The 26,611-nt window shown below is 56.4% G+C and overlaps 8 protein-coding genes and 1 non-coding gene across 9 annotated transcripts; 5 read left to right on the top strand and 4 right to left on the bottom strand.

Moving 5' to 3' along the window:
- Positions 1–453: 453 nt before the first annotated feature.
- Positions 454–527, bottom strand: LY79DRAFT_t173. Its single transcript has one exon. It is a non-coding gene; the product is annotated as a tRNA-Val (tRNA).
- A 1,086-nt stretch (positions 528–1,613) lies between these two features.
- LY79DRAFT_580909 (galactokinase) lies at positions 1,614–3,255 on the top strand (the record flags this gene model as incomplete). The annotated part of the gene is made up of 2 exons (XM_060560152.1): positions 1,614–2,248; positions 2,310–3,255. The coding sequence occupies 2 exons, from the start codon at positions 1,614–1,616 to the stop codon at positions 3,253–3,255; spliced, it is 1,581 nt and encodes a 526-aa protein (XP_060412705.1).
- Positions 3,256–6,090: 2,835 nt separating this feature from the next.
- Positions 6,091–6,797, top strand: LY79DRAFT_263508 (uncharacterized protein). Its single transcript, XM_060551961.1, has 2 exons — positions 6,091–6,247; positions 6,312–6,797. Exons 1-2 carry the CDS (start codon positions 6,140–6,142, stop codon positions 6,750–6,752), a joined length of 549 nt encoding a protein of 182 aa, XP_060412704.1. The 5' UTR covers positions 6,091–6,139; the 3' UTR covers positions 6,753–6,797.
- On the bottom strand, positions 6,798–7,255 carry LY79DRAFT_263509 (uncharacterized protein). The gene has a single exon (XM_060551962.1). The coding sequence runs from the start codon at positions 7,167–7,169 to the stop codon at positions 6,843–6,845; it is 327 nt and encodes a 108-aa protein (XP_060412703.1). The 5' UTR covers positions 7,170–7,255; the 3' UTR covers positions 6,798–6,842.
- Positions 7,256–7,292: 37 nt separating this feature from the next.
- Positions 7,293–8,093, bottom strand: LY79DRAFT_263529 (uncharacterized protein). The gene has a single exon (XM_060551963.1). It carries the CDS (start codon positions 7,866–7,868, stop codon positions 7,341–7,343), a length of 528 nt encoding a protein of 175 aa, XP_060412702.1. The 5' UTR covers positions 7,869–8,093; the 3' UTR covers positions 7,293–7,340.
- Positions 8,094–11,004: 2,911 nt separating this feature from the next.
- LY79DRAFT_263438 (uncharacterized protein) lies at positions 11,005–11,864 on the top strand. Its single transcript, XM_060551959.1, has one exon. It carries the CDS (start codon positions 11,322–11,324, stop codon positions 11,778–11,780), a length of 459 nt encoding a protein of 152 aa, XP_060412701.1. The 5' UTR covers positions 11,005–11,321; the 3' UTR covers positions 11,781–11,864.
- On the top strand, positions 11,812–13,580 carry LY79DRAFT_591341 (uncharacterized protein; the record flags this gene model as incomplete). The annotated part of the gene is made up of 2 exons (XM_060561268.1): positions 11,812–11,971; positions 12,028–13,580. The coding sequence occupies 2 exons, from the start codon at positions 11,812–11,814 to the stop codon at positions 13,578–13,580; spliced, it is 1,713 nt and encodes a 570-aa protein (XP_060412700.1).
- Positions 13,581–17,670: 4,090 nt separating this feature from the next.
- On the top strand, positions 17,671–19,425 carry LY79DRAFT_580906 (uncharacterized protein; the record flags this gene model as incomplete). Its single annotated transcript, XM_060560151.1, has 1 exon — positions 17,671–19,425. One exon carries the CDS (start codon positions 17,671–17,673, stop codon positions 19,423–19,425), a length of 1,755 nt encoding a protein of 584 aa, XP_060412699.1.
- A 1,677-nt stretch (positions 19,426–21,102) lies between these two features.
- LY79DRAFT_263071 (salt tolerance down-regulator-domain-containing protein) lies at positions 21,103–25,331 on the bottom strand. Its single transcript, XM_060551957.1, has one exon. The coding sequence runs from the start codon at positions 24,917–24,919 to the stop codon at positions 21,281–21,283; it is 3,639 nt and encodes a 1,212-aa protein (XP_060412698.1). The 5' UTR covers positions 24,920–25,331; the 3' UTR covers positions 21,103–21,280.
- Between the last annotated feature and the right edge of the window lie 1,280 nt (positions 25,332–26,611).

Raw genomic sequence — 26,611 nt, 5'->3', positions numbered from 1 at the left:
GAATCGTAGCATAACAGATGTTACAAAGTATACTATCGTTCTAACAACTGAACAGCCTCGTGTCCTACGTGAACTATTATCCTCTCCCAGGGTTACAAGATCAGGAAGTTCCGAGCCATACAAAAGAAATACCATCTGATACGAGGCTTCAGTCTGACAAGATATGGGACTGACTCGGTCTCTAATCTCACCATGTAGTCAGTCTCAAAGCCACTTCAGCACAGAAGATCCCGTCGTACTCTCTTTTTTAACAGCAAGAATACATCGATTGATAACACATCGTTAAGAGGCGGCATATGACAAAACCATCTTCCTTGCTAGTTCCTTGTTGACCTTTTCTGAGCAGTTACCCATTAGCGACTTCAGCGAGTGTTCCCGAAGCAAGAAAATGCGAAATAGGTTAGAAAACAATTAGGGCATTTGCCTTGGACTTGGGTGCAAAAGCAAAAGAACTGATTTCGCCCGGACTTGAACCGGAGACCTTCAGTGTGTTAGACTGACGTGATAACCAACTACACCACGAAACCATGGAAGACTTTGTTGAGGGTGATGTTGAAGATTCTCGTTATGACTCAATGACCAACAGCGGGTCTTGCCGTCTGGGTCTTTCACCTTCCCCCCGTAAGTGGGGAATGAGGAAAAGGGCCTCTCGCCCCCGACATCCCCGCGGTGGCTTTAGAGAAGACCCCGGTACCCAGTCAGTCAGCCATCGCACCAGGAACTGCCTTGGATGGGTTCTTCCGATGCGGTGTTGCAGAACACTTGTTATGTGGCATCCTCACTTCTGCCTGGGTCTAGCAAATGCATCTCATTTCAATACCTTTGATCCATTAGGTCCCAACCCCTCCTTGTGAGTAGACTTCTCCCAGAGACAGCGGTGCCACACCAGCCCAGCGCTATCTTCCGGCTTAGTGTCGCGACCGAGGCAGCTCCAAGTTCTCCGCTAGTTTTCCGACGGCGGCCGACGTCGACATGGGGCACCGGACCTTGAATTGGAGACCCCGGATGAACAAATGGAAAACGTGCTGATAATACATGTCCAAAACGGGAAATCCTTGCCCGAGGTGGAGCACACAGCTGGCCCAAAGTGTGATGATACGCATGTAGAGGTAGCTTTCTTCATTTGGCATGTTGCACGACACTTGCCGGTTTAGAAAGAGATTCCTGCCTCAATCAACGCTTGGTTATTCTCGTCGATTGCCAACTCAGCCGTACTCTCCATTGACTCCAGCCAGAGGTCGAGGGAATAGTCTCGGGTGAGAAACCAAGCGAGGGATCGCCAAACGAGGGGCAATTGCGGGGTAGCATCCCAAGTAGTGAGTTACATGCGCACCACTTCCAACGCAGCAACAAGAGGATAAACACCAAAGGTCCATCGTGGGGCGATTCCGGCGCATCGTCAAACAACCCGCCGTACGTCCCACTCCTCCACCAAGAAAAAAGGGACCACCACCACCCCCCCAAACGTCATAAGTGAACCGCCTTCTTCTCATTTACCCAACCACCTCTCTACTCTCACTACCTCTCCTATCGACCGGCATCGCATCACTCTTCCCTTCTCAACAATCAGGATACCCTCAAGGAGTCGAGCAACCAGCCATAAATAGTCCATCATGGCCGGTCCCGTTCCCACCGCGACCTCGCTCGCCGACATCTATACCGAGGACGCGCTCCCCGTCCAGAAGAAGCGCTGGTCGTCGCTGCTGTCGCAGTTCCAGTCCAAGTACGGCCACGCCGCCGCCGTCGTCGCCCGCTCCCCGGGCCGCGTCAACATCATCGGCGAGCACATCGACTACTCCCTCTACTCGGTTCTGCCCATGGCCATCACCGCCGACGCTATCCTTGCCTTCTCCGTCGCCGACACACCCGTCGCCTCCGAGACCTTCACCCTGCGTGTCGCCAACGCCCAGTCTGACAAGTACCCCTCGCGCACCTTCGAGGTCCCCATCGCCGGCGACGTGCCCATCGACGCCGAGGTCCACGAGTGGTCCAACTACTTCAAGAGCGGCCTGCGCGGCGCCCTCGAGCTGCTGCGCCGCAAGCACGGCGACGGCTTCCGGCCCAAGGGCATGAACATCCTCATGGACGGCACCGTCCCCGTCGGCGGCGGCCTCAGCTCTAGCGCCGCCTTCGTCAGCGCCTCCGCGCTCGCCGTTATGCTCGCCAACGGCGAGCAAAAGGTCGACAAGACCGAGCTGACCGAGCTGGCCATTGTCAGTGAGCGCGCCGTCGGCGTCAACTCTGGCGGGTGAGCCCCCCCTTTCCCCCAATGCCCGTATTCATATCAGACAGCTAACAGCAACCCGCAGCATGGACCAGTCCGCCTCCGTCTTTTCCCAGCGCGGCTCCGCCCTCTTCGTCTCCTTCACCCCGTCCTTGACCGCCCGCCCTGTCTTCTTCCCGACCACAAACCCTGAGCTGTCCTTCCTCATCGCCCAATCCTTCGTCACCTCCAACAAGCAGGTCACCGGCCCCATCCACTATAACCTTCGCGTCGTCGAGTGCAGCATGGCCGGCGCCTACCTCAACGCCACCCTCAACCCGCCCGGCACCAACCTCCCCAAGGACGCCTCCCCGCTCGGCATCTCTCTGCACGGCTTCCACGACGCCTACTTCGCCCACGGCAAGCAGCCTCAGGCCGACGGCGCCTCCAGGGAGGAGGCCGCCGAGGCGCAGCTCCGCCAGCTCATCGACGTCACCAAGAACACCCTGACCAAGCCCGAGGGCTACACGCGCGAGGAGATCGCCGAGGTGTTGGGAGTCTCCGTCGCCGAACTCGAGGCCATCTTCATGTCCAAGCTCTCCGTGCGTGCCGAGCGCTTCAAGCTGAGACAGCGCGCCCTGCACGTCTTCGAGGAGGCTCTGCGCGTGCTGCATTTCATGAAGGTCCTCGAGCAGGAAGCCCCCGCCGACACCGCCGACACCGCCGACTATAACGCGCGCCTCGGCGGCCTCCTCAACGCGACGCAGGACTCGTGCCGCGACCTGTACGAGTGCAGCGCCCCCGAGATCGACGAGCTGTGCCGCATCGCGCTCGAGAACGGCTCGTACGGCAGCAGGCTCACCGGCGCCGGCTGGGGCGGTTGCACTGTCCACATGGTGCCCGCCAACAAGGTCGCCGCCGTCAAGGAGGCCTGGGAGCGGGAGTACTACTCCAAGCGCGAGCTTACCGAGGAGCAGAAGGAAGGGGCTGTTGTTGTGAGCCGGCCGGGCAGCGGAAGCGCGGTGTATCTGCTCAAGGAAGGCTCTTTGTAGGCAAAACCTTGAGAGGGGGAGGGGTCGAGAGGGAGGTCTACGTTAATGTTCGATGCATCGTCATCATAGTATATAAGCAGAGGCAGGATGTCTGGAAGAAAAGCGTTTTTATGTTTCTAAGTGTCGTCACCTAGTGCCAGCTTTATCTAAAGCGGCTCGGGGTACAAATGACCAGCTATCTGGAAGATTGCAAGTCGAATCGGTCGCGCTCCCAAGTGCTTTGTTTCATCTGGAGCAACACCGCCGACTCTGCCGGCACCATGTTGCATCGAAGCGCTGCATGTGCCCGGGCTTCGACGCTTATATTCTCTCTCGCATCGTCGCGATGAAAGAGCACCGGTGAGTGGGCGTTCCTCCTCTTCAAGTGTGAGACGAGAGCATGCCAGGCTACAATGTCCACCTTCCACCTTCTACTAGCATGTATCGTGTGTAGATAATAAGAGCAGATGGAGAAAATGAAAATTAGGTCGATGCTCAATAGGACACACATGCTAGCAATTCTCAGGGAAAGGAGAATCCCGCCATGGACTCAATGGTATCTATAACATTAAACAAAAAAGGTATTTAATCTGAGAGCTTTTCTACCGGCAGTTACCCGGGAGTTCCGGACGCCTACAGACGATACATTTGCTTGAGCAATATCAGAAACGCATGATAAAGGGCACTTGAAACGACTACACCAAAACAAGACGTGAAATAGCGGCTTTCTCTGAGAAAACGGTTTTGGAGTAACACTTTGTGGCTCACATGAACATGGAATCAGTGGTAGGGGCTATTGTAGCCAGCTGACGAATGAACAACCTGGCCAAGGCTCGGAGGAAGAGATAAAATACGAGGCGTGCCTGGATTCCAATCCCTCTCTTTCCGGTTTTTTTCTTTTTTAAACTCCTTTTCTATTTGTACTCAATCTGCGCTGTCCCACCCCTGGTCCCATTTTACCGTTTATACGTCACGATTGATGGACGAACACCCTTCCCTCGAAGCTCGTGTAACCTGTAGAGAAATAACCCCAGAATCTGCAGGTTAGTATTGCCTACATCATAAGAACATTGAATGCCATGTATCCTAGCCCCTCGATGGGTTATCCCTATCAATGTGCTACACCAGCAATGAGAAGGGGTACCAATGGCGACACCCAAGCCCATAGATTGGCTGACAAATGCCTCCAAATCCCGGTATCGTTTCGCGTTGAAAGCCCATATGTATCTTAGCATCGTCGACAAGTCATCTGTCGCTATTGCCATTCCACAGCTATGGTGGTGGAGGCTCGCTGCATATGTAAGCCGCCTCAAGCCCCAAGATAAGGTTATTCATTCCAACTTTGGCCGCGGCAAACGACGTGAAACAATGATCCCGAGATGTCAGCCCGGTTGCACTTGCATTCGAGAGCAATGGCTGCTTGGGTCTATGGGGCATCGGCTAAGGAAGGCCAATCCATAAGTAAGTTGATTCATATATTCGGGCACGCCACTTTGCGACGGATTGCGACTGATGCGGCAGTGGCGCTCGTGACTGATCTGACGTAGACCGGGTATTCAGTGGAACCTTCACTTTAAATGGCAAGTTGACCAAGACGAAATGGGATAGTTGTACGAACACATTGTCGATAGGAACCGGGTCCGACGGTGTCATGAACGCTGAGTAGGTTGGCGGATTTGACGCTGTCCGGTGGGATATATCGAACACAGCATCACGCCCTCAAACAACCTCCGATAGGACTCTTTCTGTCGCAATATTCCATTCAACACATGACATATGCTGTGGTATCTTATTCCAACGATACAAACCCCCCTTCACGAGCGCACCAATAATCATTATTCTGGGATGCTCCCATCAAGGGCTGGGTGTGCAAATAGACGGCTTGCGCTGATGGCTGTGGGCTTGACCCGGAGATTGAAATCGTTGGCGTGTGGTTGAAGAGATTCACCTGGCGAGAGGTATGAGCGGAGCAGTAGAGTTCTGAATGCAGTACCGAGGCAAAGCCTCAAAACCTGGCGAGTACTTCTTGATTCCCTCTGTTGGATCAAGGAAGCTCTTCCATGAACAAATCTTTTCGGCTTTCCATAGACCATTTACCACTACTGGTCTACAAAACCAAGTAAAGTCAATGGATAATATTTCGGACCTGGCCACTACATAGGTTGCGTGTCTAGTCTAGCGCTTGAGGACTGGATTCTTCTAGGCGACAAAAAGTGTCGTCTTACCCTCTCAATGATATGATTCGCCTTCTGGAGATATGGTCAGCTCGAGCCCATACTTCAACTTGACTTTCTAATATATGCGGAATACTTGGAATGAAGACGGGGCGGTGGACGGTTTTGCAAGGAACAAGGCCAATCGAGACGAACGGTCTCCGTCGACTCTCTCAGCCAAAACAAAGTCGACGTCCGACAGATGATTTGCGGGTTAGCTTTCCAGCAACTACAGCTCAAGTCAATCACAAATCAACCCTATCCACGTCACGTCAGACATGTAAACTCGATGGAGAGTCAAGTCGTTGCGATTGATGTCCAGTTAGAGTTCCAGATAGCCGGCGCACGCATGCCTTTGCTGGCCAGCCCCGGAAGCCATGCAGGCCGCAGGTACCGATACAGGGAGTAAACGAACTCGTCCTTTTCACTCATCAAGTTTACGGTTTTGGGACGGTCGCTTACATCGTCTTTCGAGGGACATCCAGGATGGGACAGAGTAACAGGTGCCCCCGGGAGGTGAGGGCCGGGCCCAGGAAATTGATGCCGCGGTCAGCCGACGTGGCAAGCTCATCCGCTGCGTATTCACATGGAAAACTTTGGTCTCGATACACGACGCCGGCACGCTATTGGGCGGAATGAGCAACACAGACTTATTATAGAAAATATTGTTCGTCTCACACTCCTTCAATATCATGAGCCTTCGGCTCTTGTGCTTCTTATTGACAAGCGTCTTGGCAGACGACGGCGAAGTAAGTCACCGAGTTACGACAAGCCCACCTCCTTTTATCAAGGGAACAAATGTGCGTCAGCAAAAGAGGCCGTGATCTTTAGCCACGTACCAGGAATTGAGCTTAGAAAGGCCAGTTACATATCTTGGATGAGGACACAGCAAAACCCTGTATCGAACCGCAGCTCACAGGGCCAAGCCTAAGCGTCAGTCCACTCAGTCATCAGCCGCTAACAGCAAGAACTGCCGAAGAAAAAGAAGAAAAGAAAAGGAAGGAAAAAGGAGAAAAGAAAAGAAAAAACAACTTGCTGGCAACGGGGGAAGGGGACAAAGCGAAGAAAAGAAAAGAAGACCAAGACGAAGAAACCAAAGACGAAAAAGGGCGGTCAGAACCTCGTGGCGAGGACCTCGGGAAGCTCGTGAATTCAGGCTGGCACTGCTGCCTGCCGCTTGAAACTTGGGTCTCGAAGCCGAGCCAGCCCACGGCAAGTCTAGCAGAGAGCGATGTCGAACCAGCTGGGGACCGGAGTCGGAAGAGATGGACGAACAGGCATACCGAAGACACATTAAGCTCCTAGCCGTGTGCTTGGAGACTTCGGAGCATGGGAGGTGGAAACTACAGATACGGTGGGCGCGAAGGGGACCAGCAACCCAGACCCCTCCCCTTTTCAAAGAATGCTCACCAAAAGTTTAAGCATCGTTTGACTTGCGCACCCGGGGCTTAGAGTACGACTCGAGAATATGTGTTCCAGGCTGACAGCCTCTCGGACCGTTGGACTTGGCAGATCATGTGGGCGATCTCGAGATCTCGACAATGACGACCCGATGCTTTGCAGCATCGATGCCATCTGCGTCTTCTCCAGATCATTGAGATGGGATGGCGACAGACAAGACAATGCCAAGGGTCTAGTTTCGTCAGCAGGAGAAAGTCTGCTCTGTCCCGGGTAAAAAAGCGCAGATGTCTGTGCGCAGGGACGACAATGAAGGACAGACATCCGTCGGGAGCTGGTAACCGACGGAACTTGACCGGGACGACCTGCCGAGCGAGTAAGGTAAGATCCGTTCTTTGACGATGTCGAGCACTAGACGCGGAGCTTGACTGTTTTAGCGCGTGGAAACAGTCAGAGGCCATACTACTATGTCATGTTATAGGCCGGCAGGCAAGCTTACTGCCCACCCTCCAAGTGGATGGACATTGGCTGCGCAGAGTGACTAAGGAAATTGCTCGCTGGCAGGTAAGATTGTTGCGGCTGAAGTGCAGGTGCCTTCAGCCGCTCCGATATTAGCGACACCGGAACGCACACAAATATGTTTGTTGGGGGCCAAGAGACGAGCGCCATTAAGCTGACAGACACATGTCCCTTCTCCTGGCGAACAGTTCGCGAAACAGAGCCCAGTCTGACGAAGTGATCCCCGTAGTCGGGTATACCTTGGTTTTCGTTCTCGTCGACATTGACCGCTAGATGAGCCGTCCGTTGAAAGCAAGCACCTTCTCGGGACCAGCCACACAGCCAGAGCTTTTTTCTTTTGTCATTTACATGTGTCGTGGATCGGAATTGTGGATGGTCTCTATGAAGCGGAGAGCCCCACCCGGTCGGCCAATGAGTGGACCCGGCCGGTCCCGCCCTAGTCACAGGTTGGGGGCGGACTGGTACGGGAAAAAAAGGAATGCGTAATTGTTCGGTGTAAGACATAATGGCATGGCGCCGCGATATCGGCCAACCTCGACGCGGGCAGAAGAAGAAGAAAAGAATAGAAAGACTGGGCGGTATTGCGTCATTTGATGCATGGGATCGAGAGCGGCTGCACGCTTTGGGGGGAGGGGGTAGGTACCCTTCTGTGCGTTCCAGAACGAGTCTACTTCGTACCGGCCACTGAGATTGTCGGAAGCGGGAGTAAAGATGTGTTAGCGTTTGCTCGATGCCGCGAAGAAGTGAGTCGTGGGAAAACTGTTAGCGGCGTTCTCGAAGTATGCGAGTCTGAACCCTGGGCGGCCGGGTCGGGAGTCGAATGAGCTGGCGCGTTTCAGCACTGTCGATAGTGGCGGCGAGTCTGTAGCGAAGGAGAGAGGAGCGAGAAAGAGAGAGAGAAGTCGTCGCAGGTTGATGGATTGGTATTCTGCTGATGGTGATTATCATCAATATGAGCCTGGAGGAGGGGGGGGGGGGGGGGCACAGCACCGGTTGCAGGGCGTCGCGGTACTGCCGTACCCCTGCTGCAGTGCCATATTCTTACGAGTTCTGTACTAAGGCGGGATTAGCCTAGAGCAGGCGTGAAACGGGAGCGCGGATTTTGCTGTTTGTCCGATGGAGATGTCTGGATTCCCAAGAGATGGAATAGCTCAAAACCTTGGGCGAGCAAAGGAACCGGGATGGATGTTCATGGCAGTGGATAATAAGGTTTGTGGTCGGAAAATTGGGTGTTTCTTGGTGGGAGTTGCAACCGTTGAGTGACTGCAGTATCTCCAGGGGGTATCGTGGAAAGGAGGCGGCGGAATGGAGAGGCGAGTGGATTTGAGTTTTGAGAGCGCATTTCTATGGTACGTCGGCGATGTTTGCCTGCGGAGTGATCCTGGTAAGTTAGGTGAAGTGAGGCAACTAGGGGGTCGGTCGTATCATCGAGTGCTTGCCTAACTGAGCCTTTGCGTGTAGGTGCGTGCCCGTACATGCATGTACATGCCGTGTTTGCTGCAACTCAAGCGTCTGCGCATTCATTGTTTGTTTCTTGGCGACAGGAAGCGAGGGCTACTTGCCAAATATTCGTACAGACTTAACTTTGCCAGACAATGTATCCATATCCACAGTTGGGCAGGTGCCTACTCTGCACCGTCTGTCTGTTTACGGGGAGATTGAAGCCTTTGGGCAAGTGTCACCGGCGTATGCGTCCCCCTTTCCGTGCTTCGCAACAGCCAGGTTCCCCCGCGCTTTCCTCCAGATGAGTGAGGCACTGCGGTACGTACCGAAACACCAGGTTCCTACCTACCTAGGCAACTGGGTATTCGTACCCGCCGAGGTAAAATAGGTAGGTAGTACGGATAGTAGGTAATCGACCCGCTTCTCGTCATCTACTGCCGACAATTCTCATGCGCGTCGTGCCTGAACAGGCAAGTGTGTCGGACAAAAGAAGCCACGGCCACCAATATCACGCTGCCGAAGGAACAAGCAAGAAAACATGCCTATGGTATAGGTAGTTGAGCCGCCCGAGTTCCGCCTGGAACTACCGACGAGGGGCTGCCTTGGGAACCTATCTCAGGCCGACACCACCTAAGGCGCTGGCTGACCTTGGACGCCTACCTTGTCCCTCCCTCCTTCACGTGTTTGTTCCGCAGTCAGACAAAGCCAAAGGCGCCCACGCGGGGCTATCTATCCCACTCAAACTAGCCCTGCTCTCCTCAGGGGTCTTGCGACGATGGCCTTGTCCCCCTTGACAGGGCCCCCGACCTTGCATGTCCGGACCATCAATCAACTCTGGAAAAGGCATACCGGTACTGACGCATTCAGGAACGGACCTCGCTCCTTGATGTCGTCCTTTTCCTCACTACCAGCCCGAGGAAGCATTTGTCGGCTATATTCGTACAGACGAACCACATGACAACTCCCTGTCGGCCGAGTGCATCCCGCTGCAATTCGCGGTTTCGCTGGGCCTGCCTATCAAGACTGACATGCTGGGCTAACTCTCTCTTCACGCCGATATCACTTCTCAAACTGGCGCAGCGTTATGATGAAATCCAGTGCCATCAGCCCACTGGTCCTGTCTGTCCCTGAGGGGGGCCCGGATGGAACGAACCGACAAACGCGATCCCGAGAGGAGGGTGGCCTGTCGTCAGGGGTCCCTCGTAGCTCTCCTGCATCGAGCGCAATCAAAACCACCACCATCGCCTCTTTGGCTCACCCACCCTTGGTCAACGACGGCCACAGCTTGCCTATGCCGTGCTGTAACTGTAACTGTGATGTGCTGGGCGCTGAGCAGAGCTTGGCACAGTACGTACGAATACCACCACCCCTGCAAGTATTCTGCCTCATCCTGGGAGCAGCAGCGGTCCTATTTCTGTTTCCTTTTGCCTTTATCTCTGGGCCATCCTTGGTTGGCTTAGCGGTGGCGTCGTCGTCCTCCTCGTCGCTGTCCACTAAACCGATCTCGTTATCGCATCTCCTTGCCACCAATACCCACTTCGAAACCCGTCGGGCTCCTGGTTTGGAACTCCCTCGGATTGGTCCTTTCCACTCTCCAGGGCACTCGAATCCCTGCTGCAACCCCGGCTTCCCTACCTTACCAATACTGCTATGTTCGTTGCAAAGGATATGTACGAACGGGGATCGGGACCTGAACGAAGCGCAGCACAACAAAATGGGCAGTCCACTTTTCTCCAAGCCGAAGCGAGGGCCAACGTGGGAGGAAAGCGGAGGGAGGGAAGAAAGGAAAGGGAAAGGGAAGCCCCCAAACATTCAGGCTGCTCTGGATTCCCTTCTCTCGTCCATATTGGCGCAGCCCATCCAATCCAAGACCGTCTGAACCCGCGCAAGCTAGGCTGTCAGGGGAGGACAGACTAAAGAGCAATCGAGACAGCGAGATTGAAGAGAGCACTACTCCGTAGCTGCGCTGCATTTCCCCTCAGACGAGTGCACACCAGCCTGGCTTTCTTCCTTTCCACGGCTCTTTTCTCTCCTTCTCTTTCCTCTTCGCACTCTCTCGTCCGTCAATCCTCTGGTCTCTAATCGAGAGGGCGATCATCGGCCAGTGAGGGAAGAACAATAAAAGACGAGCGATCCGAGAGACCGGCACACCAAAGCTGGCAAAGATCCTTCACGTCAACACTCAACAGCGGCCCTGACATAAACCCAACGGCCAGTCGCCTTTGCTTTGACCTTGTCCCTTCTTCAACCCCCCCTATCCGAGATCCTGGGTTCGAGAGAGCCACGAGCTACCGAGCGCGTGCTATCAACTAGACCAGCCCTGCCAGCCTTACGTAGCGTCGGTTCAAAAGAACGCAGGGAAAGATACTGTCGTCCTCGAATCTACCTAGGCATGTACGAACGTCCATCGTCGAATTATCCTTTTGCCTTTCTCCTGACAAGGCCCAAGATCCAGCGTTTTCCGTCTTCACGCCCGCACTAACGAAGATCCCGTGTCGGGTCGCGTCCATTCGGATGCAGGTCCAGAGAGACAAGCACCTCGAGCCACAGTCCATCGACCTTGTTGTTGCTCAGAGTGTCAACCCTGCTCTTCCGACCAAGCATAAGCCAGCCTGGCCTTGCCAATCAATCGGGGGAGGGGGCGCATTCCATCACTGCCACCGATACTTAGCTGCAACGATTTCCACCCCCGCCGGTCTGCTTCATCCTTCCATACTACCAACTTATTATTCCCGCATTGCGCTCAGCGCTAGGTCCCAGGCCCCCGGCCGCCTGGAAATCTTGCTCCCCACCGTCCATACTCACCACCCCCGTTCTGACTTTGATACACTCCTTTCTCAATCATCTTTTCTGCGATACATACCATCACATAGAGCACCTCACGATCGACAAGCCAATCAATCGCTCACCGGTCCGCGCCAACAAAGACACCTCAGTATACATTTGTGCGCTTCCTATCTAGCTCTTGGATAATCCGACCGGCGTTCGACGCATAACCGGGGCCATGTCGGCGAATGCTTGGCCCGCAGGCGACGGCGCCTCTCACCGGTCTGGGCAGCTGTCACAGAAGGATATCGTCCTGGACCGACAGATGATCAAGCACCTACTCGGCCGATACGGACCAGACGAATTGAGCCGCCTCATCCAGGAGACCACAGGTCCTCGTGAGTACAGCTTTTTCTGACTTTACTGCTTCCTCCGTTGACTCGACAACCCGCAGAGTCGGACGATGCCTCCGTCGTGTCGTCTGCGCAATCATCCATTCTATCGGATGACCACTCGAGCGTCTGGGATACCCAGAGCGTTAGGACCTTCTCGTCCGACGCATCCTCCATCACAGGCAGCATCATTTCCAATGTTTCTCGGGGCACGTCCAAAATCTTGGGTAGACGGAGTCAAAGCAGCAGCGCCACGGCGGCGGCTCAGGCCCAGGTAGCACAACAAGACATCAAAACCCCACAGGAGGAAACATGGAACGACGTGCCCACATCATCCAACACGGCGCCCGACGCTGCCTCGAGCACGACGAGCGCATCGAAACAGAAGGGCGCTTTCATGTGCGGCTTCTGCAAGGAGGAGGACATCACTAAGACGTGCACGCGGAAGAACGATCTGAAGCGCCATATCGAGGACTTCCACAACGTCAACGCCCAATGGTTCTGCCGGCATCGTGGTTGTCAAATGGTTTTCGACTGGCAAGGCGCATACAAGACCCACTTGAAGCAGGCCCACGGGGGTTCCAGAATGTCTCTGGACGAGGCCAAGGTCAATCTTTGCCCTCAGGTGGTCTTTGCATGCGGCTTTGACAACTGCCTACAAGTGTATGAGGCACAAGGCGATTCCGACGCCAGCTCCACGTTCAAGGAGTATGTCAGCCACGTGGTGAAGCACTTCGACGAGGGCTCCAACAACGGCGAATGGTCGTACTCGGCGAGGATACGCAACCTGCTACGACAGAACCAAGTGCAGGCTACTTGGAACGAATCAGTGTGGAACGAAGCGTCACGGGCTGCCCTTCAATGGAACCCTCAAACGTCGGGAATACTGAGAAAACGACTGGAATGCCGTCACATTGGCGATGTTAAATTGCTGGTGCAGTATGCCCTCATGCTCGGCTCGGACTCTGGTCCCATCAAGTTCCGCGAGGATTTTGTCACGCCCGTTATCGACACGTGCACCTTGCACATGCCAGGCCACAAGTCACGGCAGCAGAGTGTCGCCGCCCCGGAGCCGGCCGACCCTTTCTCTTTCAAGATATCACGCGGCGCGAATCCTGCCCTCGCCGCCTACATGGCATCTCAACGGAGAGTCTACGTGCCAAGACAACAGCGAGTTGTGAGGCCACCGCAACTACACCATCCGCACCAGCAAGTTCCGTCGTCAAATCCGATGACGAGCCACTCCCGGCTGTCCCACTCCTCCCATTCGAGTCATCACAGTCACCAGCAGTCTCATCACAACAGCCAGAATCACAGTTCGCTCGGCCACTTCTTTCAGGCGCCCATGGAGTCATCGATATACGGCCCGAACAGCAACGCCGAGGCCTTTGGGTCAAGCAGCGGTGCTATGCACCAAAACGGCATAATTGCAGACGACATGCAGAGTTTAAGGAGCATGGCAGCAGGGACGCCCGAATCCTCCGACGTGGAGATGCAGGATCCAGGAATGATGGCGGATTTCTCGTCGCAGTATGCGCCGCACGCAGCCAGCCTCGCGAGTCCAGCAATACCAGGCCACGCAGACGGATTCTTTCCGCCCGGACAAGCCTATTAATCAGCGACCCCAAGGGCTTTACTCTATCCGCCTCACCAGCAGTGCCGGCCGCAAGAGAGTCCGGGTTGGGCATCGACTTGCTTGAGAAAGCGATGAGCGGTCCGGTGTATTTGTTATGGATGACCACTCAAAAGCATGCTAAACTGAAACCTCAGCTTCATCTCGCGCATTGTTTCTCCCTTATTTTCTTGTCTTTTCTTTTCCACTTTTTTCTTTCTCTCTTTTTACCTTGTCGGAGTTTTAAGGAAGATGATATACCCAACAACGATCAACCGCCACTTTTCCTTTGTTTGCTGTATGTATGGACTTCGTCAATACACGACTGGAGGGGAAGTGGGGGATTCTGTATATTATGATCGGTCACTGACCCATGGTCGTTCCAAGGCGGTCGTTTTGACGAGCGAGTATATTGGCACAGAAAAGATGGTTGGACTCTTTTTAGAAGGGACGAGGTAGTAGGATGCAGGGATGTATTACAGACCAGTAATAGAGTTGGCGAGAGAAGGATGGACAAAATACAACGGTAGCATCCAGGCAGAGAGCCTTATGAGGCCTACCAGACGTGTCGCGTGCTACAATTCACCGACGAGACGGAAGAAACCTAATCATCACACTTGATACTTTAAGTTTAGACGAGACGAAAACGCCCAGTCATTTTTCAAGAACGACAAACTTTCCATGCTATGTGTAGCGGGTCATTGGGTCAACCATGCCCGTGTAACTCCTTTTGCTTGGTCATGTCGCGTAGCCGGAGTCTCCCAGAGCCAGAGGATTTAGCAAGATGCCGGAGGCGATACCTAGGGGAGCAGGTGCAACGGCTCGTCTAGACGGGAGTTTGAGTCATGCACGGTAGATATGTGGCAACGGTTACGGTTGGGCTTCTTCCTTTCACGATGGCAGTCTCACCGCGTAGCACACCCCCAGGTCCCGCGGCTGTACGAAGATGGGGGATGGGGGAGAGGAGGGGCTAGATTCAGCTGCTCAACACTGGCACCGCCCAAAGTGCTTGTTCAAGTATGTCTTTCGAGGCTTGCGTTCTGAAAGGGGATCGAGGGGGGGGAAGAAACCGAGGATGTGGGCACGACCGAGGCCAAGGCGGGTTCTTTGTCTCTGATCTCGTTTCACCCGTCGACGGGGACCAGAAACCGTTCATCGCTTCTGGGGTTTCTAGGGTCGGGGGTGGGAGAATCCGGGAAAAGGGCTCGTTAGCCTGAGCTTGACAAGGGGAGGGGGCGGGGGGGCTACAGACGACGGTGATGGGGGTTCACGGTCAAGATGGGCGATGTCGTGGTTCGCGCAGGACGAGCGGCAGCTTCTCTCTCTCTCTCTCTCTCTCCCAAGCCATCCGTTAGACAAGGACACGAGACGACACCATATTATGAGAAACCGAGTGTGTTAGCAGAAGAGAGGGAAGAGTTTTTTTTCTTTTCATTTCTCTTCCCTTCCTCGGCTTTTTTTGGTTGCTCCCGGGGCATCATCCCAGGGATACGGCTGGCGTGGAGCTAAATGTCTGTAGGGCAGAGAGGCGGACTTGAAGTATATGGGAGGATAACACCGCTAACCCCCGCCTCTTCGGTCCGCCACTACCACGAATCGTGCTCCCTCAGTGGGGGAGGGGAGGAAGGGGTGGGGGGGGCTTGGCGGTCCCAGGCTGCTGGGATGGATGGGTGGAGGGATCCGGGCAATAAACAGGGTACGCTCAAGGATCTGAGAGGGGCGATGTTGTGGGGATGAACGGACGACTCGCAACTCTGGAGGGACGGCATTCCTGATGTGCTTTTCAGGAAGCAAGGCAGTGAAAAGGAACCGATGTGAGACTGGAAGAAGGGGTATATGGGTTCCAGGGATAGAGGAGGGTAAAGAGACGAGGCTGTGATCTGATGAGGTGGCTAAAGCGAGTGTTGGTTTGCCCAGAGAAGCTTCGGAGCCCAGGAGATAGGCAGGCTTCTCTGACTCTTTATTTTGGATGGAACAGACCGTCTCGTCTTTTCTTTTATCTTGTTTACCTCATCTCACCTAGCCTGCTCGCCAACAGCCAAGACATGGGATTGGACGGGCTATGAGACGCCATGTATCGTGCAGTCCTCTTCCTCTCTCTCTGGTAAGCTTCCTACAATAGGAACTAGGAGGCTTAATATTTGGCTGATTGTGTCAAGGCCTCGCCCTCGTTATATGCACTCAACGACTCACCAACTCAGCCAAACTTCGACGCGCACTATTACATCAGTAGTAGCAGTCCGAGGCTGAGGAGGAGATTGCTCTTCAACGGCCCCACGTGAAAGCCTCTCCGTCTCTCGCGAGAGACGCCATGACACAATTCCTAAGGGCACGCGACAGCACCGTCGATAAAAGAACAATAAGAGACACGGCTCCCGGATGCCCATTCGCGTCCACGCGAGACTCGACAAAGAAACCGGGGCCTTGGCGTGTCTTCCTTACGACCACAAGAACAAAGCGAGCAGACAAAGACTGCCACGAGACCATGGAACAAGATGATGAGAAAGGGGAAATGATAAGCGGTTGCCACCCGTCGGTTCCTCTCTCCTCGTGCGACGGACCCAAGCTGCGGGCCAGGCGAGACCCGTTCTCCTGGTCGAGTCGACGGCCCCCGACCCACGGGCAACTATCGGAAACGGAGGCAACGGCGGGTTCATCGCGACCAGTGTGTGTCTGTCTGCCTGCCTGTCTGTACGGAAAACCCATCAGACTATAGACGCTATCCGAGAAGCCGACCAACCCCCCATCACCGTCGTCACCACCGTCGTCACTCGCGTGTCCCCTTGTTGAGCCACGCAATCCTTTGTTCTAGCGCCCTTCTAGAAGCCGACTAGTGATCTTGGCTTTCCCCAGCTTGGCATTTCAGCTGGAGCGAACGTCAGCTTGAGAGACATAGCCTCCACCGGGCTGTCTCCCCCTCCCCCCTTTTTACAATACGCACCTGTCATCCGGACATGTTGAGACGGAGGAGTGCTGCCGTGCCTGACTCCCTGGTTCGTCGAGGAGATTCCTCTGACACCCCCGGTGCAAGTTTGGGGGGAGGGGGTTGAGTTCCAGTGCAGGTGGGCAATCTTCCATTTCACCTTGCGCCCACGCCGATTGGTTGTTAGCCTTCCGTCTAGCGTGTGTTCAGCCAACGTCAACTAAGGCGATCCGTGTGCTTCTGGAAGACTTCGTTGGGGGGGGGGGGGAGAGGGCTGACGAGAGATGTTACCCAGCAGCCATTCGCCCGTTCGGAGATTACCCTCCCATGAGGAATGCCCTTCAGATCCGTGAGCCTGAGATGTTGATTCGACAAGATGTTCGAGAACCAACCGTCAATGACACTTCTAGCCTCCGCGGCGGACCCTACATCTGGGGACCCTCCATCTGGGGATTCGACGTTCCCCCGCAGCCCTCCCTCCCCAGGCACAACGCGTACCATCCTCACCCTCGCCCCGAGATTGCGGCCTGAGTCCTCAGCCCGGCGCCCGCGCTAATGCGAATGAGGAGGCGTCAGTCACGTCTCTCTCGCACGCACACACAGCCCGGACACGCGCGAGTCCAGAGAGATGTGACCACCGCGACGGACAGCGTCGAAACTAGTGGCCACATCCACGGTAGCGTCGCCGTCGTCGTTGCTGCTGCTAATGCCCCTTCCGCCCGGTTCACCATTGGTGCCTGTGCCCTACACGACGTTGGCGTCTCTTCTGCCATTGGGGCGGCCTTTGACGTTGTCTCTTGGCCGACACTACAAAATGTCGAATCCGCTGCTCCTCTTCCGTGCTTAAGATCCGAACGTTTCCCCCCCTCTTCCGGCTTGTTAATTGGATCCCCTAAACGCACCCGTTCTGTTGTTTCTCGCCTTGGCAGTTTGTGTCGCCTCGAGCCTTTCCTTTCGCTACATGACGACCGGCCTTTCTCTCACTCACTCTGGTGATACTCGGACACGTCGGCCATCGCTCGCTGCCTATTCGCCCACTCTTACTCTTCGAGCTTCTCACAGCTTCTCACACACACCCACAACCTACCCTTCGGAGGCTCGACGGATAGACGCCTATGAGACCGTAGACACGTCAGGCACCCAGTCCCGGAGCGACTGAACGCTCAAACTATGTACCCAACCCCGGAACAATCGGCCATGTCCCCGGAAGACATGCGGGTCCTCCGCGAGCTCGCCGGACGGTACGGGTCGGGGAGCGTGGAGAACACTCTCCGTCATCTTGGCGGCAACAACAACAGTAACCACACGGCGCTTCGGCCGCCGCCCCAACACCACCACCACCACCACCATCACCACCACCAGCAGCATCAGCAGCAGCAACAGCAAATGCAACAGCAATATCGAGACACCCCCGAGCGGGATTCGACCTTCTCCACATCGACTTTCGGCAGCAACCAGAGCGCGCCGTCCCTGACGAGCTCCGGCCCTTGGAGCAACTCGGACGCCTCCCTCTGCGGTTCGGACGTCGCCTCCCTGGCCGGCAGTTTCGACGGCGGACAGCAACAGAAGCAGCAGTCCCAGGACGCCTGGCAAGGCGACGGCGACAACGACATCCCCTTCCTCTTCTCGCCGTCGGCGACGCCCTCCCTCTCCGGCACCGAGTGGGAGGACCGCCACATCAGCGAGCACCTCTCCACCCCGGCCCGCGACAAGACGGCCGCGGCCGCCGTCCGGTCCCCTTCCCGCCGCAAGCCTATCGAGTGCCCCTTGTGCGCCGTCTACGACGTCCGCGTCGGCTTTGGCCGCAAGAGCGACTTCAAGAAGCACCTCCAGAACTTCCACAACACCGACTGCGTCTGGGCCTGCCCGCAGCGCGGGTGCCGCATGGTCCTCGACTTCGAAAAGGCTTTCGTAACCCACTACAAGATCGACCACGGCATTGTCCACCCGCCGCCCGACCGCGTCAGGGTCGAGCTCTGCGCCCAGGTCGTCTTCGCCTGCGGCTTCCTCGGGTGCAAGGAAGTCTTCGAGGCTGCGGACGACAGCGGCGCATCCGCCGCCGCCGACAGGTACTTTGACCACCTCGCCGGCCACTTCGACACCCGCAGCACCAGCGGCGGCAGCGGCGGCGCCTCCCCGTCGGCCGAGTGGGCCTATTACCACCAGATACAGAACCTCCTGCGCCAGCGCGCCCTCAAGGACGAGTGGAAGCACACCCTCTGGGACAAGACGGCGCGCAACCAGCTGCGGTGGCAGCCGCGGTCGTCGGGCGACCTCAAGAAGCTCCTCGAGTGCCGGCACCTCGCCGACGTGCCCCGCGTGCTCCACGCCGCCTGGACCCTCGGCCAGTCCTCCTTCTCGTCCCCCGAGCACCCGCCGCCCCCCGTGTTCCCCGGCCCCGCAACCCGCCCGCTCCGCCATCACTGTCCGCTCACCGTCGGCGGCCACAACGAGCTGCACCGCGGCTCCTTCGGCCAGCACCGGTCCGTCCTCCACACCACCCTCGCCACAGTCTCGCACCCGCCGCCCCGCTCCGTCCCCGACGAGCCCGACTCCCTCGCCTACCCCCACCCCGGCACGCCTCTCGCCCTACCCGAGCATGACCCCTGGTCCACCGACGTCGTCCTCGGCCCCCGTAACGATGAACTGTTCGACGACGCCGTCTTCTACGCCGATGGCGGTGGTGGCGCCGCCGGGTCGCCGGATTCCATCACACCTTGGGACGACGTCCAGTCGCTGGGCGGCTTGGCGCCGCGCCCGCAGCAGCGGGTGGCGGCGGACGACCGCGAGGCCTTTGGGGCCCTCCTCCAGCTCCCCCAGACCTCCTCAAAGCGGCCCGTCTCCTGGACTCACCGCCTCAAGCGCTTGTCCCGGTCGTCGCCGCCGGTTGAGAACAAGGCGCGCGTCCACCCCGCTTGGATCTAAGCCCCCCCTCCCTTCTCTCTCTCTTCCTCTCTTATCTCTCTCCCCCATTCCCCGCCGTCTATATCTGGGAAAACCACGACGCCGGCCCTTTGGGGTTTTCCAATTGTCCATATGAAACCACATGTTTCTATTCTTATTACTATTCTTCTCGCCTGTAGTACCTAATGCTTGCACGACACTGTAGCGGCGCAGCCGTCTCACAGACGCGGTTTCTTTCTCCTGTTTCTGTTACTGTTTATTTACCCTTTTCTTTGTTTTTCTCAAAACAGCCAATAGACTTACGATACCTGATGGGTGGAACGAGGTAGCTGTATAAAAACGGTACATTTTGGGGTGGGAGGGTTTTTTTTTTGTTCGAGGTGCCGGGCCTACTGGCTATATGCTGTAAGGGATCCGGTTCACACACACACACACACACACATACATACACACACATATACACACACGCATATGACCTTTGACGACCTGGGGTGGCTAGAAATACCACATAGACAATAGAAATTGGAGTTTTACTTTTTGAAAAATAGTCGTGATGTTATCTCTGTGTTCGCTGATGGGGAAAATAGAAAAAAAGGGAGGGCATATCCGTGAGGTCTGCTCATCACGAGGGCGTTTGCCCACGTCCACAGCAGCCATCCTTCGTAGTGGTCGTAGGCTCCGAGGTCCAAAGCTTGGTCAAGCGAAGATAGACCATCTCTCTCCCTTGTCGTCTGTGAACGAAACAAAGGGAGGACGAGACAGAGGCCCGGCTTCCGACAAAAGGGCGTAGGGCTAACCTGGGCCTCTCTTTTGTCTCGGTCATCCCTGGCCGCCCCCTGCGAAAGAGAGAGAGAGAGAGAGAGGAAGTCCAGGAAAAAAAAAAGCGAAATGGGCAAAAGAAAAAGAAACTGGCCCAACGAAAAAAAAAAAGGAAAAAGAAGGAATTGGGCCCGACGCGGCTATCTCGTATATTGAGACGATCCATCGCGACCATTAACCTCCTTCTCCCGCTTTCGCTTATATGCCGCCGACGTACCTTTACGGGTTGAAAATCACGCGACGACCTCTGGACCAAGGGTCTCTCGCGGTATAATTACTGAGGTATAATTACTGAGCAAGCTAGCCGGGGTAAACCGGCTTCTTGGGAATCGTTTAGAGGGGGTTGATGGCTCCTGTTCCCCCTTCCGGGAAGCCTGTCTCGTTCGGCCCGGGCCCTGGCTACTTCCCGTCCTCCGTTTCATGTTTTCCGTCCCCCCCCCCCCCTCTTTTTCTTCCTTTTTCTGTTTGTGCAAGTGAGCAAGCTTATAAGTAACCTAGATCGGGGGTGGGAGCAAAAGTGGGCGGCGGGGACGTCTGGGTTGTGCGTGCATGGCCTGTTTCCAGTTCGTCTTATCGTGGTGACGTTTTGTTTACTCGATATCCACTTGCTTTGCGAAGAAATGTCCATCAGATGCTGGGTTGTAAAGGTGGCGCACCAAACCATCAGCAAGAAAAACTTCGTGCACAAAGAACACAGGTAGTCTATTGGCTAACGCTGGTGCATCGCTTCGCCATGGAGGCTGGCTGGAACGGCTGGCCCCTCTGCGCGTGGCAGGTATCCGGGCAAAAGAAAAGCCCGAGGCGGCTCGATTACTGAGATTCAAAGAAAGTTCCCACATCAACTCTCCCACCAGAACCACGTCCTCCTCCCACGGAATCAACATGTTCTCTTGGCCTGGTTCTTCCTTTCTGCGCCAACGTAACCCACACTCCTGGTGACCCTGTTGATGCGGCCCGTCTGCATGGCGTGAAACATTCCTCGAGAGAGCCTGTCCGACGACGTGCCGAGGCTATCGGTTGAAGACGCAGACCCCGATCCTTCGCTAGATGGACGGGCCTACTGCCCCCTAGCCAAGAATGCCGCCGTGCCACTGCCGGTGATGGGGCTCCCGATCTCGCCTGGAGCGCCGACCGCTCTGTGATGAGGGTGTGTCATGTCGTTGAATTCGGGCACCCACCGAACTGAGTGCTGGCCGGGACCGTTTGCGTTTCGTCGAATCTCAAAGGTGCCTCCGCCGTTTTGGGGGTTGCCTTCCGTTTCGGCTAGCTCCAACAGATCTTCTTCCGATATGACCTCCGTTCCGCTGAGTTGATCCACCTCGGCCTTGATTGCCGCCAAGTCAACAAACGAGTCGGAGGTGTCGGCGTTGCGGTTCTGCAGCTCCTTGCAGGCGCGGCATAGCATCAGGCGGACCGTGACCGAACGAGGGTTTCCGGCCGTGCGGATCTGACCGAGTGGCGGCATCGGCGGGATCATCGGACCGCCCCAAGTGGGATTGCCCAGCCCAGGAGGGGGGACGAAGCCCATCGGTGACGGTCCCCACACATTGTTGTGCATGTTGTGGAATCCGTTGTCCATGCCTCCGACGAACGGGATGGTCGGAAACGCCGGTCGCGGAACCTGGCTGCGATGCCTAGCCGCGTTCATAGCCGCATTGACCGGGTCCTCGGCGTCGTCCAGCAGAGCGCTGCTACCGAGATGCTGGTTGGCGAAGTCGTCTGGCTGATCGTTGCGCTGTCCATGCACCACGCTGCCGGGCCGTCCGATGGGTGCTGGTCTTCCAATGGGCTGTGCCGGCGCCGGCGATGAAGCCGGATCGAAGCTCCCAGAGGCCTGCCTCGAGTGTGTCGCGGGCCCTGGCGCCATGTTGTGCATCGGGTCGCCGCCCATGGGCTGTCCGAATCCGGGAGGCGGGTGCGGCATGAAGCCGCGTCCCGCGGGCCCATTAAGCCCCGGCGGACAGGGCATCATTCCAGGTGGCGGCGGCGGTCGGCCGAAGCCAGGAATACCGGGCGGGCCGAAGATGGGATCGTGAATGCGATTCGCTAGCCCTGGAGGTGGCGGCCCTCCGAAGCCGGGAGGGGGCATGCTCATGGGCATGCCGAACGGACCCGCCTGCATGGGTCCCTTGATACTCGACGGCGATACGGAGTGAGGATGCGGTAGCGAGCTCGTGGTCGCCACGCTGGTCTTCCGAGATCCAATCGGCGCCGGGCTCGTGTGGCCGGGTGTGGCGGGATGTGGTGACGGGTTCTGGCTGGCAGTGGAGCCAGACTGCGAAGCTTGAGATCCCGGCAAGCTGGTTTCCAGGGGTTGGGACGCATGTTTGGGGCGGATCGGTGTTGGAGCCTTGGGCAAAGCCGGCGTCGCAACGGGTATCTTTGGAGATGCGTATGATGCTGGGTTGGAAGTGTGCGTCGGGATCGGCACCGGGTGTTGCGACGGACGTCGACCCGAGTTGGGGATGGGGATGGGGGCGGCGGCGATCGTGGCGGCCTTTTGCGCCGCCTTCTCTTCCTGCTTGAGCCGCTCGCTGCTCTCCTTGTCGGCTTTGGCTTCCCGTTCGGCCTTGGCCTTAGCCTCCTTGTCGCGCTTGGCCTGGTCTTGCTTCTCTTTCCGCTCCCGCATCTCTTTTTCCTTCTGCTCTCGGTTCTCCTTCTCGCGTAATCGAGCCTCCTCCTTCAGCTTCTGCGCCTTTTCTCGGGCTTCTCGCGCCTTACGCTCCTGCTCCGCGCGCTTCTCTTGCTGTTCCTGGAGACGCTTTTGCCGCTCCGCCTCTTTCCGGAGGCGTTCTTCCTCCTCGAGACGCTTCTGCTCCTCCTTCTTGCGGCGCTTCTCCTCGGCTCGCAGTCGCTGCTCTTCGGCCTTTCTTCGCTGTTCCTCGAGTCGGGCGGCTTCTTCGGCCGCCTTTTCAGCCTCCTTGCGCGCTTTCTCCTCGGCCTGCTGCTGTTTCTTCAGCGCAGCCTTGTCCTTGCGTTTCTGGTTCTCCTTGGCCTTCTTTGCTTTCCGCTGGGCGTCTTGTCGGTTCTCCTCCTCGAGCTCCTCGATGAGCTGTTGTTGGCGTTGCTTGGCGACCATGTCCCGGTAGGCTGTCAGGACGCGCTGCTCGAACATGCGAGCGGCGAATATCTGGAACATGCGACGACCCTCTTCCATGCGCTGTTCCTCGGTCATCGTGTCCTGATGATGACAACAGTAATGCTCAGTACTCGAGTGTTTATGGTCATATGTGTATTGAGAGGAGCTCACTTCTTCATCCTCGTATTCCTCTTCTTGACTGTCATCATAGTCCTCATCCTCCTCCTCGTCCTCGTCGTCGTAGTCGTCTTCGGGAGGAGGATGGTTATGATTCGAGTAAGAGCCGTTGGCGGGATGACCGTAGGCGCGGGAAAAGTGCTCCTTGGCGTCCTCCTCGCGTGCCATGCGGCGCTCGGCGAGCTGCTCCATCATTTCGATGAAGCGCTTGCCGTCGTTCTTGAGGAGGTCATCCGCAACGGTGAGTATGCCGCCTAAGTCCATGTTACCATATCTGCAGAGTAGAGAGTCCAGAAGCTGCATACCCTTGACTTGCAGGCTGTTACCAAACGTCAAGAAGTCGGCCACATCTCGATCGTGAGGGTGAGCATCCTCTGGCGGTTCGTCTTCTTCGCTGTACTCATCGTCGTCTTCCTCTTCCTCCTCGTCCTCGAGCTCGTCCTCTTCGTCGCTGTACTCTTCTTCGGGGTCCTCGTCCTCGTCATCGTCGCCGACATGTTCCACTATGCGACCACGCGACGGCGGTTGCCCCGAGTATGTTGCCGGCAGGCGCGAGGGTCGCAGGGGGAATTCGCGGTGAGGCGGGAGGATATGGGGGCCCTCCCCATTATTGGCAAACGTCTCGAGCTCCTCGTAGTAGGCATCGTAAAGGCCTTCCAGCTCCTCCTCGATGGCGGTGCGCTTCCGGCCGCAGACGGTGCAGCTGCACGTGTGCTTCTGCTGCTCCTTCATCTTCTTCAGGACGGCGTCCTTTTCGACCTTGACCAGCGATTTGCGCTCGTCCTCGCCCAGGCCAAGCCAAAATTCCTTGATGCGCTCCCTCTCCTCCTGCGAGCTGGTGTTCCAGATCTTATCCTTGGAAATTCCAGGCCCACGGGGCGTCAATGGCGAGTGGGAGTGCGACGGGACGTTGTCAAAGTGGGGTTCGGCAAGGTGTTGGTTCTTTGCGTTCTTCTTCTTCTTCTTCTTTGACTTTTTGGACGATTTGGCCGAGGCGACGCCGTTTACACGTGAGTGGCCGTCGGGGTCGTGGTGTTCGTCGGCGTCGTCGTCGCTGGAATCCTGGTCGTCGTCATCCTGAGCAAGCTGAGGTTTGGAGGCGGGTGCGCCAGGTGTTCCAGATGCGGGACTTGAGCGGCCATTGGGGTTTTGGGCGACGGCCTGCTCAGCAGCAGCCTTGGCGGCAGCCTTTGCGCGACGCTTCTGCTTCTTGCGATTGACGGTAGGGACGGAGGAGTCGGCGCCATTGGTGGCTGCGGTCTGAACACTCGGAGGCCTTGCCGACAAGGTCGGGGTGGAAGGCTGCGAGGGTTCGGTGGAGGGGGGGCCCTTGGGCACAGTAATGATCTTGGAGCCATCTTTGTTCGTGTAGCGAGCCGTGGCCTTGGTATTGGGAGACGCAGGCGTCTGTGATGCCGGCTGGCGGTGGTTGGCCGGCATGTCGAATCTATGCTACCAAGCAACAAACGTGGATGTCATAGAGAGGGAGAGAGAGAGAGAGAGGGAAAGAGAGAGGAAGGGAGAGGGAGGGAGGGACGGGTCTGGTCGGAGGGGAGGGGTTGTTGTTGAGAGGGAGAGTAAGAGTCGTCGAGGTCGGGGGCTCGGCGGGCGGGCTCGCGATCGGTCGGGCCTGGGGCGATTGAATGAGATGCAAAGTAAAGCTATGTCGAGATGGGTGAGTAAAATCGAAACGAGACGTTTCGCCCCTCTTGGTGAGAAGTTGGTTGGGTTGGGCGGCAGGGCGTTTGTGGGTAAAGGTAGCGGCTCGCGAAAATGGCAGGCGGAATCGGGGTACAGCGCGCAGGGCAGGCTACAAAGGTAGGTGGTGGTGGTGGTGGTGGTGGTGATGAGGCAGGACTCACTCACTGGTGGAGGCGAATATTATTCGAGATGGGGCTGGGTTCAGCCACACACTCATCTGCCAAGGGACAGCAGCAGGGTACTGTAATAGTGCGGTAGCGTACCCAAGTACCTATAACTCCCTGTAGGTATGTGGCAGGCATCGCACACCGGAGGGAGGGACATTCAGCACAGCACAGCACAGCACGGCACAGGACAAATGAAGATAGGACATCACTGGCAACCAGCGGTATTTACTCCAGTAAATATGGATTGGCAAGAAGATATCTAGATGTCGTGGGTGGGAACAATAGACAAGGCAAGTCGCAAGGCTAGTTAGTGGTTTTGGCAACGACGACGATGATGCGGGTTGGCTGATATCGGAGACTGTTGGTTGGAGGGTTTTCTGACCCTTCTGGCTGGTCCAACTTCATTCCAGCGAGGGACCAAGGGAAACAAACAAACCAAGTCGTCAGCCATCCATCCCAGGTCCAATGTTGGCTCGTTGTTGAAGATCAGGTGGACGATGGAGATGATGATTAGGTATATAGAGGTAACACCTAGCAATACCCAGGTAAGGTAGGTAGGTAAAGTACCTACCTAGGTAGGTGAATGGGCGTCGGATTGAGAATGGGAAAAAAGTCACTCACTGGCGCAGTTGTGTGAGAGGGGTATATGACCATGAGAAAAGGACAGGCACACCACGCCAACAAGTCCCCAACACACACACGCCAGTCGACAGGTTGGTGTACCGCACTCGCCAAATCCATGGGTACGCATCCGTATCTCGACACTTACCTAGCTAGGTAATACCTACTTGCCTTAGGTAGTGGTGTATGACCCCCGTCAACCAGTTTTCGAGGCTGCAGTGTGCCATTGTGCCTGTGGTCCACGTGACTGTTTGCCCGCTGGCATCAACCCATCCGGCTGGCAAGCTAGCTCTTCCTGGCCAGTACTGGTACCAAGTACTTGTGCGTACTGAGGGCTGGAGGAGTGGAGCCTTTCAGCCATTCGACCTGACTGTTCCTTCGCAAAGCTGACGTAATCATTCGCGACCTCATCTGAGCTGAGATGCGATTTTGAGAACCCGGACAGATATTCCATCCCTATCCCTATCCCTATCCCCATCTCCATATTACCTAATCTGACTTTGGAATATGCATTGCGTACTTGTACTTGGTACACTGCTACCAGCATGCTACCTACCGGGGGTTCATGACTTGATGTCATCCCATCACCTACCATGTATTTCCGTACGTCGTCTCACTTCACCTACCCTCCCGTTGCGAGAAA

This window comes from Colletotrichum navitas, assembly GCF_030913465.1.
Source record: "Colletotrichum navitas strain CBS 125086 chromosome Unknown LY79scaffold_42, whole genome shotgun sequence".
Classification (NCBI taxonomy): Eukaryota; Fungi; Ascomycota; class Sordariomycetes; order Glomerellales; family Glomerellaceae; genus Colletotrichum; species Colletotrichum navitas.
This window is presented reverse-complemented; position numbering and strand designations above follow the sequence as displayed.